At 44.0% G+C, this 13,845-nt stretch overlaps 1 protein-coding gene across 4 annotated transcripts in view; it reads right to left on the bottom strand.

The window, feature by feature from the left end:
• PBX3 (PBX homeobox 3) overlaps positions 1-13,845 on the bottom strand; it is a 231,105-nt gene that overhangs the window by 207,042 nt on the left and 10,218 nt on the right. For 2 of the 4 annotated variants that reach the window (XM_077850691.1, XM_077850695.1), the window contains exons 1-2: positions 10,057-10,332; positions 9,069-9,142 (exon numbers count right to left, since the gene is read on the bottom strand). In XM_077850691.1, the coding sequence (XP_077706817.1) occupies positions 9,069-9,142; positions 10,057-10,256 (274 nt within the window). In that variant the 5' untranslated portion in view covers positions 10,257-10,332. Of the gene's footprint in view, positions 1-9,068; positions 9,143-9,682; positions 9,798-10,056; positions 10,333-13,845 lie in introns of those variants that run through there. The other 2 variants (XM_077850694.1, XM_077850693.1) reach the window with 2 other exon arrangements.

Raw genomic sequence — 13,845 nt, 5'->3', positions numbered from 1 at the left:
AATATTCCAATATGACTGGATTTAATTAAGGATATTCATTATACGCATACCTTTTAATGGACAAATGCTCCCGATCAACATTATAAATAATCTGGGCCAACTGCAGAGTAATGTCTGTGAACAATTATCACAAAACTATACATGGATAGCTGTCAGTTGGTGGAAGAGTTCTTGCTTTCATAATAAATATAAAATCAATTTCCTGTTCTAGTTCCTATTCCAAGTTGAAAATGATATATCTGACTATGAATTCCAACTACCTTCATCCTTAGTATGTATGTGGTTTTTTTTTTTTTTTTGAGAAGTGTGGTGGAAAAAGAAACTTATGAGACCACCTGAGTCAATTCTTCTTCATTTGAAGACACTAAGATAGTAAAAGTTTCTACATAACATCACATATAAGCTTGCCATTCCACTTACACATATATTTTTAAATGCATTGATTTCCCCCCAACAAATGTCAGTCAAGTATTTCTGGGGTGCCTCTCAGTAACTTCTCTATAAATTCCTACATGCAAGGCTTTTTGCACATTTGAAAGCCTGTAAACACCTTTTATGTAAAAAAAATAATAATATCCAATTTCAAAAGCTTTTTGTTCCCATTTCAATCAAAAATAACTTCATGCGCTTTAAATGAAATTTTCCAAGTAATCATAGACTAATGAGGATTCACTGATTTAACTAGTTCAGGGAGAAGGGAATGAGAATTTAAAGTAAGTAAGTTATTTCATTTAGAAGACCAGCTAATATGTAGGTACACTAAGTCCTCTTTACCGAGAAATGTAACCAGGACTTTTGTCTCAAGAGAGACTCTCATTGCCCTCTCTGTGTGCACATTCCTAACTCCCATTAACATTAACAGGCACCATACATGCACACAGAGGAGATGCCAGCCTTGGTAGTGTGTATGCACGGCAGCTGTGGTGACTAAATAATCCATATGGCTCTGAAGAGAAGTTATGGTTTACTAGGTCTAGAGTCACAGCCACAGGAGTGGAATTCAGGCACTAGAACCAAGCCTCAGTATAAATGCTTCATCCAAACTCTCTCCTATCTAACCACAGCCTGGTAGCAGTTAGGGAAGGGTCTGGCAATTCTACTTCTAGCAATGGTTTATAGAGGTAAAACAGAGTTCCATGTTTAAGAAAATCTTAAATTCTTCATAGGCCCAGAGAAGTTCTGTCCTCCTCCCAGACCATTACTCCAATTCCAATATTCATTCATACATCTCCCCACAAAATATAGAAAATCACATAGTAGCTTTATAGAGAGAAAAATCAAAGGTCTGGCTTAAACCACTACAGTTAGCAAAATCAGAATCAAGTATAAAACACACTTCAACATGAAAATTAAGAAATGCAGTGATCTTATGACAACACATACACGCTGAAATATAAATTCCACAGGTGTGTAAAGTACAGAGTATAACCACTAATTCTAATTGTTCCTGCTTTTAGGTTTAAAGTCTCAGTCTTAGTGCTCATTTAATATAGTTTTCTAAAGCCCAAGGCAACAACTTACTCCTTTTTTCCCTACTCAAGAAAATATTCTTGTGAAGTTCAGTTTAGTGAAGACATTGCTGCACAAACACACACAAGTTTACACTCTGAAAAGAGGTGATAACAGTTTACTAGCCATGTTGCTGAAATTAGGCTTTAGGAAAAAAAAAGATGAGACGAAACAAAATTCCTGGTATACTTTCATACAGAGAGATTACAATAAAAACTGCCTATTTGTATCTCCAATTAGGTCAATTAATATTCAGAAAAATTCTGTAACACCACATTTAAATAATCATAAGGTAGGGGGAAATATACCAATGTTCTAGAAGCTTCTCTAGACCTTTCAATCAATTTTATTTATATGCAAAACCAAGAGAAACTCAAAAAAAAAAAAAAAAAAAACAAAGCTCCTCCTGATGCTAAAGCTCTCAATTTACTGACAGGCAAATGGCTTCATGCTGCCACTTAATCTCATTTCTTGCATAATGCCCTCTAATTAGCATATCAAAGTGAATTAATACTTCTAGGGCATTAGCAATGGGGAAATCTGCTCCAGGCTCACAATAGCAGTTAAGAGAGAGCCAAGAAATCCTCAAAAACACCACAAACCACTTTGCATTGCAAAACTGTTCAATTTATTTATCCTCTCTCTCTAAACACTTTTACCGCACACTGTTTTACTACTGTTCACCAAACAAAATGATAATTGCCAAAGTTACCAGCATCTGTAATGCCTGTTTAGAATCTTAATTTAGATTATGTTGCAGATAATTCCTATATACAACCATTTGTTCTATTATAAATGTTAATATGGAGAAGACAGTGGAAATGTTGACATTCTCAATTAGTTAATTTGAATTTGAAATAAAATTTTATGGTATTTTAAAATTTATGAATTTTTTAATGTAAAAAGCCACCTGCTGGACTCTGATGCCTATGAAATGTGCTTTGAAAACTGATGTATCACATAAAACAAAATACACAAAAAAAATCATTTTGCCGTAACATATGTTGAGTCTCCCAAATAATGGTTTAAACATCGTGAGGAATCATCACCATTAAAAGGATTACATTGTATTCCTCATTAATATGATCACACAAAAAGGGTTATTGTTCAAAATAGCTTAACATTTTTAAAGCAGTTAAACTCAAGAAAAAATACAAAACTTTTAACAATTTTTTTATCCAAAATTAATTTTAATTGTCTTCAGTCTTAATCAGCTACTATCATGTAGTCAGTCCATTAAAAAAAAAAAAAAAAACCTATGCCAGTTCAACTTAACATTCTATCACACCATTCTTTGCTTAGAGATACGCTCCGATTTAGTACCAAAGCAAACTACCATTACCATCAAAAACTACAAACATATTATATTTATGGAATACATTGTTAAAAAAATAAAGAGATTCTGGTTACTATTCTACCTACAAAGGCAATAATTAGAATTAAGTTTGGAGATTACTGAAATTTATTTGAATATGTTCTGTGTCTGAGGAAGGCATAAAGAGATGCTTTATTTTTTCAGTGACTCGCTCAAGCACTGCTTATTAACTTATTTGCTAAATATAACAACACTATCACTTAGCTGTGATAGCAATTTGTTTGATTAACTTCTGTAACAGTGTAAGAAAATCTGATAGCCAGGTCTGGAAAACTTCCACCAACTTACACTACATAGTGATGTAAATTACCTCACTACCTACTCAAAAGACTCAAATGGCCTACTGAAGTAGAGCAAATGCTTGAAAAGGTCAACATGGGGGGGGGGGGGGAGTGCAAGCTTTGTTAGTCAGTTACTACCTAAATCATGCTGATCACACTGATAAATGGCTAAAACACAAGCCTGCTGAGAAAACAAATAAAACATTATTCTTATAGTGTCAATATTGAAATAAATACCTAAAGATGTCCACATGTACATGAATAGAGGAAATATAGTCTAAAATCTTCATTTAACTTTATGTGTTTGTGCTGATGTTTTAAGTATTTATTCTGAATAGATACCTCAAAGTTATGAGTATAAAATAAAATGACTGATTTAGGGTGTGGTTCATGAAATGCGGTTTCAATTCTTTATGACCATACTTCATATAACAGAACTTCATCCTGTACAATGCCACCATAAGATATCAAAATATAAATAATCCAAGTTAAGCTTAAATCTGTCTTGGAAGAAGCCTTTCACAAAATTTATAAATTGAAATCTAGAAGTACAAGTGAAATTAATTAAAAGGGAAAGGATTATAGTATGAAAGACGTACACAGATATATTTTATGAAAGCCGGTGAAACACTACGCTCTTTAGGGCAAATCAGGGCTTCCTTTGCCATTGTATTAATACACTTCTGCTTAGGAATAAAATTATGTAAATTAATAAAATAACATAGTAAAGTCCCAAGCAAATGACCAAAACTACATAAATCTGTAATAAAATGAACTCCACTAAAACTGAGGCATGAAAGAATTACTTGCACAGATCAAGTCAGCACTGACAAGAGGTTCAATATATTTTTATTGGGAATTAAAAAAGAGAGTTGTAAGATATCCCCATATTTTTAAGATAATATAATACTTGATACTGTAGATCATGAAGTTCTAAACCAGTATGGTAGTAGGATTTTTTCTAGATATTCTATGAATACAATGCGTGTATTATCTTAAAAAGATGAGAAAGGAAGAGTAAAAAAGTTAGAAAAACACCACCCTTTTACATCCTCCCTCAATACCTCCTTAAAAACTATAATGAGTTATACAAATCTATAAAAATAAAAAAAAATTGATAAAAACATTCCTAAATTGTTTTAAGGAAAAATTTGTGATAAAGCAATATAATTTATGACACTTCTATGATATACTGACTTTATACTTTTTCCTGTTTAGTTATTTAATATTTCCAATGTAAACAAAATGTAACATGTCTAAAATTGATATGAAATTTTAAATGTTAAAAGTCCATTACAATTTGCTTCAAAATAATTTGGAAAGGGTGAGAGTTACAAAGAAAACAAGATTGGCCAAGTGTTGCTAACTGCTGAAAGTAGGCAATTAGTTCATGGGAGTTCGAGTTTTTCTTAGCTCTACATGTTTTTTATGTTTACAGTTGTCCATAAGAAAAAGTTTTTAAAAAACAGAAAATAAGTTCATTAAAACACAAAAATGAATCATGTGTGGAACGGTGCATTTGCTTTTAAAAGTCTAGGACAAATAATGATAACTATATTGGACATACTGCAAGAGCAACTTAAAAGAATATATGCAATATATACAATAGCATTTAGTCCCATACATAACAGTTTTCATCTTTCCTGTTAAATTTTCACTTTGTGAAATATTTGGTTTTTATACACTGGGAATTAAAGAATTACATGGCACTGTACAAAGAAAAAGAGCAAATTTAATATTGAAGCATAAAAAAAAGAAGACAGAAAAAAAGAAGACTCTAATGAGTTTCTAAGCCTGTAGGGTCAGAATTAAATAGAGGTGTTCACTGAGAGTACTACTCTATCCCTCTGAAACCTCGTCCTACTGATGGCACCAAAGATAAAAGATTTAATCATATATATCACATTCTAAAGGCATACTAAAACTCATATAACAAGCTACATTCTTGATTCAGTTTTGATATCTAAAATTCCTATGACTTGTTTTTTGCTGGGGGGGGCGGGGGGCGGTTCCTTTAAAAGTAAAACATTTTTAATAGTCATTTCTTCTCCTTAAACATAAAAAATACTTCAACCAGCCCAACCAGCCAAGCAGGCCTTTCTCTTCCCCTGCGGACACCTCCTGCAGTAGAGAAGTTCATTAAGTTTTATGATCTTCCCAAGTCAGTCCTGCTTATAAGCCTCACAAAGGCCACAAATCTGGCAAACCATCATGTATGCCATTAGACATTACTAGTAAATGAATGCTATTTAGGGTTTGTGGTGGCAATAAATCAGAGTTTGGTTGGCAGCTATCAACATAGAGTATTTTAACCTACCATTTAGAAAGGAAAAGGTTGTGTTGTTTTTTTTAAAATACAAAACATTTTTTTCACAATATGATTCAGATTATATACGAAAATGTTGGATTTTTCATTAGAATCTTTTTAAGCGCATTTATTTCTCAAAAAGAACCATTTTCTTCATTTGAACTCTCATAAATAAAGGCTTTGGAAAGAAGGCAGATTTGTGAGGATGGACTATTTCACAAAGGAAAGTACTTCAACAATTAAGATTAAGGTGGCCAAAAAGATGTGAGGGAATGCACCAAAATAAGTATGTAGATGAGGAGACCCTGGAGAACCAGGGATATTAAATAAGACAAAGATCGTAAAATATGGCTAAAAAAAAGTCATCAAGGGGGAAAATCTAAACATATCAACAACTACCTCGCTGGTTGCTTAGTTAGTTGAAAATAGACAAATTAAAAAAAATAGACAAATATATTGATTTTAAAGCCTATAACTCTTTAGTTGCTTTCAAAATGCATAAATATTACAACTCAATGAAAGATGACATTTCTACCCAAAAATAATTGTACGATGAATTTTACAAAAGAATACATTTTCAAGAAATAGCAAGCATCTCATAGTAAAAGTATACTTTCCCTACCTCCGAACAAGAAAATAATATAATTGTGGTAGATTACCCATTTACCTGTCAGAAAGGAAAAATATCTTTTCATATGTGGTGGAAGAGAAAAAAGAGGTTTTCCAAACTAAATCCCTCATGTGCATCAGAACTGGCTGTGTTCACTGTCTGATCAGGAACCTCAAAATCTACTGGCAGATCTATAAATACATGGAATTCTTTTTAAATGATTTTGTCTTATTTTAGGAAAAGCACAACTGAAATGACATTATCCCTTGAAGTGACAGTTTTTCCCCCCCACCTCCCCACTAGTCAACCCCCTACCCCTCCATTATGCAGAATAGAGTCATCACATAATATTCCAGTTTCTGCTACAAATAGGTAAACTTTCTCTAGATTGCAGAGAAATAATCTCTGGGTGCCACATTATAAGATTAAATAAAATGATCTAAAGGAAAACCATTATGCAATATACATATATTTTACAATGATTATTTTATAAGTTCATGATGTTTCCAAAGCACAACTGTGGGAACAGATGTGGGGAGAAAGGGGGAGGCCTGGAATTTGCTGCCCCGCGTTCTTTGCCTTGGTAACACTAATGTCTACACAGATGTTTTATTTCAAATCAAGGATACAAGGTCCAGCGTCCCTGTCTCTTTCTAAGACTAGTTTTGGAGGATGAGGTGGAGCTATGGGTGGTGGGTAGAAAGGAGAGGAGAGAAAGAGCTTCACCCCCATCAATCATATGGTACTTAAATCCTGTCCCTCTCCAGCTTAGAGAGGCAGGCAGGAAGATGCCTCTACCCAGACAGCTGCCTTTTACTCTTTGTCGGCTGTTGGCTTTTTACAAAAGAGATAACGTGCAAACTTGAATCTGCTGGCCAAAGCATAAAAAGAGGATCTAATTTACAAGTTATCACTGAAAGCCTCAGAAACAATTTTCAAAACACAAAAATTTCCTTCCTTTGTCAGCTACCTCTTCCTTTCTAAATAGCAAGAGCCCGACCGAAGCTCTCTCTGCCAGTAATCCCAGAGTCTGAAAAGACTTGTTTCTTTTTCGTAACTCACCTTTGACATTAGGCTGACTATACTTTCCTTTCAGAATAGTGTAACTAAGTCTTGTGCAAATAAGCAACTAGAGGACTTATGCCTCCTAATTGAATTCGGCCTGCTGCTAAGTGTCCAAATAAGAAAAGCAGTTTGCTGGGTTTGGTTCTCGAGCTGGCTAGGCCAAAACTTTAAAAAGGCAAAAAAAATAAATACAAATAACGAGATGGGGGGTGATAGGAGAAGAATATCAATCTCCTCTCCCTAGTAATATAATGCAGTGTAAGTTGAATCAATCTTAATATTCACAACATAGTCAATACCCCAGTGCTTAGCTGTCAGCAGAAACTGAAGTGGAGCCCTGATAGCGAGAAAATCCTTGGACATTAAGCAACATAATTTACTGAGAATTGTACACTTTTAGGCTTCTAAACTAAGAATCTTCAAGATTTAATGTTTGATGTCTCATTTTATAGTCAGACAAAAATTATCTACCATTTTAAATCACAATGCTTCCTAAAGGTGGCTAAAAATCAACACAAAGTTAGTAATTTAAAATGCCTGTAGTTTTCAAAATGTAAAATGTTATCTTAAAAAGAATCACTCAGCATTTACAAACCATGAATGCTATGTGAATGAGAAGCAAGAAAACTGTTCTTTAAAGATCTCAATATTTTCTATTAATTATGGTTTCAGCATACATTTTAATAGATAGCAATAACCCATCATCTTCTCTTGATTACTTTTAGAATTAGAATAGCATTGAGTGTGAAAAATCTACTTAAAAGGATGGCAATACTCCTACCAACTAACAAGTATATTCAGTGTACTATCATTTGTACACTTGATTTAAACACAATGACATTTAATCTTTTAAAAGCATCACTTGGATATTGCTATATCCTGGACTTTAACTTTCTCTTCTCTGCCTCAACTTAAAAAACAGCAACTTTATAATACCATATAGCTACCACACACACACACACACACACACACACACAAGCACGCACCCCAGACAAATCAACAGTAAAGCTTGTTTAATGCACTTGTTTGCCATAATACAGGGCAGATAACGCCAAATCCGAACTAAAGCACCTAAATTAAATTTCTGATTCCACTTGAGTTATCACCTCAAAACTAAAATACCTTTAATTTTAAAAAGCCTAACAAGAAAATTCAATTGAAATGAACTGTCAGAGATTCATGTTTTTGTAGTTTTTATTCCAGCACTTCTGTCAAACCTGTCTTTCTCATATGTTCCCTGCACTGAACACTTCAAAAATTGTGTAACCTGCTGTGAACCTTTTTCTACTTTCTAAAACATATTAAACATATTTACAATGTAATGACTTCAAACATAAAATTTAATGAAAGTAATAGGTGTAATACATTGTGTATGCCTAAACACATCATTACCCTTTCCTGCTTCTTAAAAGTAGCCTTTCCAACTAAAACCCTAATCCAGACATCCTCCTGGAGTCTGTTCAATTGCATCTATCTGCGGAGCTGAAGCTTACTTAGGGTGTCTAAGTAAAACAAAGTTAGGAGATGCTTCTCCCAGGGACTCGGTCCCTGGCATCCAGTCTCCCGTTGCTCCTTTTAAAAACTGACATACAAACAAGGCGAAAGGAGCGGGAGAAGGCAAGGCGGCTGGCGCTCGGCTCGTGGGGGGGGGCCCCTCCCTGCCTGCAGCCAGGGGCGGCCGCCTGGGGACAGCGACCCAGCCCCGTCCGCATCTACACTTCATTTTATACCAGGGGCGGAATTGAGAAATCGACTCCAGCAGATTTATTGCAGTTTTTCCTCAAGACCAGGAGGTGGGAAGGAGAGAATGATCAAAGATGGCGGTGCCCAAAAGCAGCAGCTCTCAACTGGAGAGTGGAAGGAGTAGCTCTGACCCCACCTCGGGGGTCTCCAGGCCCGCTGCGGGGCGCAGCCTCTTACCTGTTTTCTCTTTGATCTCACACAGGACGCTGAAGAGCGCAGGTTTCATTCTGTGACAGTTGAGAGCATGTTTCCTAAAAGACAAATCGCAAAATACAAAGGTATTAGCATCACCTATGGAATAATATGGCGCCTTCCTTTAAGTTCGACCCAAGATTGAATCCCGGCCCTCTCTTTTGGAAGGCTCGCCTGGAACCAGGGCAAGTCAACACAAACTCAAGTTGACTAGTTAGCGAAAGCCCGCAAGCTCGGGCGGCTCAAGCTCCAGCCCGTTCGAGGCGCGACCCATCCGTCCGGCGGGCGGCCGCCTCGGCGACCGCAGGGCGCGAACCCGAGCGGGGCGCCTCGACAGCCGAGCGGAGCCCTGCGCCCCGAGGGAGGGGACGGCGCGGACGGGCTCCCGCGTCCGCCCTCCGCCCTCCGCCCTCCGCCCTCCGCAGGGGGAGCGGGCGCTGCGGCGGCGGCGGCCGGCCGAGCGCGGCCAGCGGGCGGTGACAGCCCGGCAAAGTTTGCGAGGCGGCCCTCCCTCCCCGAGAACTTGGCCGCCCGCACCCGGACGCGCCAGGGAGCCGCCCAGCACCCCGCGCCCGCCGGGCCGGGGCGGCCGCCCGCACCGCGAGGCCGTCCGGCCGCCGAGGGACGCCCGGCGCCGCGACTCCGGGCGGGGGGAGAAAGTTGCACTTCCCGCGAGCGCGGCCCGGGGCCCTCTCGGGGCAGCGCGCGCGGGGTCCGGGCGGGAGCTTGGAGTCCGCGGGAGCGCCGGACGCGGGAGGCGGACCACCGGGAACCCGCGGGCACCGCGTCCGTCCCGAGCCCCGGGACCAACTTTGCCGACTCCCGCCCGCGTCGAGGGGGGCGGGCAGGGCCCCCGGCGGCCCCGGCAGGCAGGCGGCCGGTCTGCGGAGAAAGTTCCCCGCCCCCGGGGCCCCGACTCGGCCGCGGGCCCGGCTCCCGCACGCACACAAAAGATGCTTAATGAGACACCAACTTTGCTTGCGCCTCGTCCAAGCTCTGGTCGGTGATGGTCATGATCTGGTGGAGGATGTCGCCGATGTCCTGCTTCCTGCCGTCGCCGTCCGCCCCTTCGTGGCCGTGCGGGGGAGGCGGCAGGGCCATGCCCCCCTGCACCGAGTGGCCGGCCAGGTTCACCCCGGCCAGAGTCTGCAGCATCCTGGATTGATCGTCCATCCCGCCGCGCGCGGGCGGGAGCGGGCGGCGGCGGCGGCTACGGCGAAGGCTGAGGCGGCGGCGGCGGCGGCGGCGGCGGCGGCGGCGGCGGCGGCGGCGGCGGCGGCGACGAGGGAGGAGAAGAAAGAGGGGGAGGGGGAGGGGAGGGGGAGGGGGCGGCGGCCGCGCGCTCCCCGCCCGCGCGGGGAGGGGGCGGCCCGGCCGGCGGGGCTCGCGGCTGAGGCGGCGCGGACGGGCGCCCGGCTCCGGCTTCCGCCGCCGCCGAGGCTGAGGAGAAGCGCCGGGCGGAAGCGCCGGGCTCCGCGGCGGTGGCTGTGGCGGTGGCGGAGGCGGAGGCAGCGGCGCCCGCTGCCCTCACGCGGCCGCCGCGCCGCCTCCTCGCCGCCGCGCGCCCCGCCGGGCGGCCCCGCGCAACTTGCTCCTCAGAGCCCGCCGAGTTGCCGGGACGCCCGCCGCCCCCCTCCCAGCCCGCGCACTCCCCTCCCCCGGCCGCCGCCGCCGCCGCCTCCGCCGCCTCGGCCGGGCGGGATCCGAGCCCCGGTGGCCCCGGGGGAGGGAGCGGCGGCGGCAGGCGGCGGCGGCGGCGGCGGCGGAGGAGGAGGAGGAGGAGGCCGGCGGGCGGGCCGAGGGGAGCGAAGGGGGCGGAGGAGGAAAGTTTGGGAGCGGGCGGGCCGGCGCAGCGGGGCGCGGAGCCCAGTGGAGGGCCCCGGCGGGCCGCGCGCCGGGCGGACAGCAGACTGGTGGGGCGGGAGGAGTCGCCGCCGCCGCTGCCGGAGCCGCGCGCCCTGCCAGCCGCCGCCGCGAACCGGGCTCGGAGGCCGCTCGACTGAGGGATTGACAGGCTGCCAGCGCCACTCACTCACTGCGGCCCCGGCGCCGGGGGGGAGGGGCGGGGGCGGGGGGGGCGGGCAGCGCGCCGCACGCCCCGCCCCCGAGGGCGGCGCGCGCGCTCATTGGCCGCTGCGCCTCCCGCCGCCGCCGCTGGCGCCTCCCCCGAGCCGCGGCCCGGCCTCTCCGGCCTCGGGTCCCCAGCGCCCGGGAGCGCGCCGCGGTCTCCTCACGCCTGCGTGCGTCCTGGGCCCGCCAGACCAGCCGCCCCGGCCTGCGAGCGCTCTGCCCCGCGCCCGCCCGGGCTCCTGGCCGCTGCTGTGCACAGTCCCGGGTGCGAGGAGTCGCGTACGGGACACGGGGCAAGTCGCTCCAAAGCCCCCCGTGTGCCCGCCCGCAGCGCCGCGCGCTTCACGCCTAGGGCAGCGCCTGGCACGCTTTCCCGCTCTCGCCGTCAGGAGGTGGTCCCCTCGGGGTTCCGCTGCCCGTCCCAGGCCAATCGTGCTGCGCTCGGAGCCGAACGGGGCGGGACAGAGGCAGGAACGCGCTGTCCCGATTGGAGCATTCGAACTGTCCTGGGCGGAGGCGGGGAAGCCGCGGACGGGGACCCGCCCCTCCCGGGATCACCGTAGGGACCGAGAGGGCGCCGCTCCGGGTGGGCGCTGCGCTCGGGCCCTGCGCCGTCCCTCCCGAGGTGACCAGGCGGGGCGGGAGCCCGTTGTCCCGCTTGCTGCAGGTCTGCGTCTGCTTGGAGCGGATCTGAGTGCCAGACACTTTCTCTTGAAACGGGAGCGTTGGGAAATGTGTCAGAGGGAGGTGGCTGTGGGAGGAGGGAAACGGCCTGACGTCCAGCACCAGTGCAGGCCTCGCAACAGCTCACAGTCTGCAATTCTTGATAATCCAGGGATTGCTCCTTTGGCAGGGTTTGCCTTTATTTTTATTTATTTATTTACTTACTTACTTATTTATTTATTTATTTATTTATTTATTTATTTATTTTTTTAGGGTTTGCCTTCAGCTGCCTCCCGATGGGCCAAAGTTGCGAAAACGAGCTCTTTATTACAAAGATAAGTTTACCTTACGATAGACTGGATTTCACTTATCAACCTGCCCCATCACCAGGAGTCCTTTAATGTTGGGGACCCCGGCTACGGATTTTCACATCCAAAACACCTTTTCTTACATTGTTCTCTGTCTACAAATGACTAAAGACACATTATTTGGGGATCTAGACTTCCCGCTCTTGCGGTCACTTGAGCTTTCTTTTCTTTTTTATTTAAAGATTTTTATTTATTTATTCATGAGAGACACAGAGGGAGGCAGAGACACAGGCAGAGGGAGAAGCAGGCTCCATGCGGGGAGCCCGACGTGGGACTCGATCCCGGGTCTCCAGGATCACGCCCTGGGCCAAAGGCAGGCGCTAAACAGCTGAGCCACACGGGCTGCCCCTTGAGCTTTCTTTTAAACCCATTTCCCAAACAACTTCCACGTGTCTCCGTTTTGAGATTCATGGAGCTCATCCTAGATGGGTCCTTTAGTTAGATGGTTCTGAAAAGTCTTGTTCCTTCCCTAAACTCAGAGGGCTGTCTTATCTGAAACCAAAAATAGGGGTATGAGATATGAAAAATGGCTCTTACTCTGCAGGGTTTAATGTAGGACAAGCAGTTCTTTACATGCCAGATGGATTCTTGGAATGAAGCAGGCTACTCGGTTCCAGGTTCTTTCCTTCATATGTTGTGTGTACTTTTAAATACTCCCCACTGCAAAGCTAATAGCTAACCTTACAGTTAGGCAAGCTAAAATCTTTACAAACTAAACTGCACAGCTGCTGGAGAGGGAGTTCCAAACAATCCATTCTGCTTACTTCCAAAGAAGCCCCCTCATGTTCATTAATATTCCCTGCTCTTCTATAGCCCATTCATATGTCAAGTTTCTGATTCTTCTTTCAAGCCCCCATTATGGGTTACTCATAGTCATCATTGGTTGGCCTTTCTGTTTATTCTTAACTTGTTTTTCAAAGCTGTTACCAAATCCTTCTACATTTTTGCATAAAGGAGTAAGAGTAAGCATCCCATCTTTCTCACAATTCTCTAATGCTGAAGATGTAAAACCACGGAATTCTATCGGAAAGACACCTTAAGCTCTAAATTCCTTCCATTTATAAAATTCACTGATCCTATGACTCACTCTCAGGCCACCTTCCTGCCCTTCTTCTAGGCTCATAATCTTGACTAATCAGTCATGAGGATGAAGCTAATTAGCAATGGGGATTTATGGTTATTTCTAGTCTGCTCCTAAACAATGAGTTATGTAAGCAAAGCAACATATATAAAAATGTAAATAAAATTAAAGAAACACTTAAGCAAATAAAGGCAATTGGGATCTATGGGCTATGTAAACAAACCGGAACATAAAAACATAAATTAGAATTAAGAAAACAGTTAAGCAAATGCCAGCAATTAGGAATAAAACAACTTGTTAAATGTCTAACACCCGCAGCTATTTTATGGCACACACCTCTAAACCCAGGGTCATTCAGTGATGTGGAAATTTGATATCATAATTCTGCATTAAGTGATTAGGTTAGATTGACCTTCTGCTTGGGAGGCTTCTCTTTTTGTTATTATCAATATGAGTTGCAGTTAAAGCCAGAGGGTCCTAGCAAGGATTCCCTCATAGGCTCATTGGCAGTCACCATTGATTTAAAGTGTAAATTCTTTTAGATTAGTTTCCAAGACCGAATAAACAGTGTCAATTAATT

The sequence above is a fragment of the Canis aureus genome, chromosome 16 (genome assembly GCF_053574225.1).
Source record: "Canis aureus isolate CA01 chromosome 16, VMU_Caureus_v.1.0, whole genome shotgun sequence".
Classification (NCBI taxonomy): domain Eukaryota; kingdom Metazoa; phylum Chordata; class Mammalia; order Carnivora; family Canidae; genus Canis; species Canis aureus.
The sequence above is the reverse complement of the archived record's forward strand: the minus strand, read 5'-3'. Positions and strand labels throughout refer to the sequence as shown.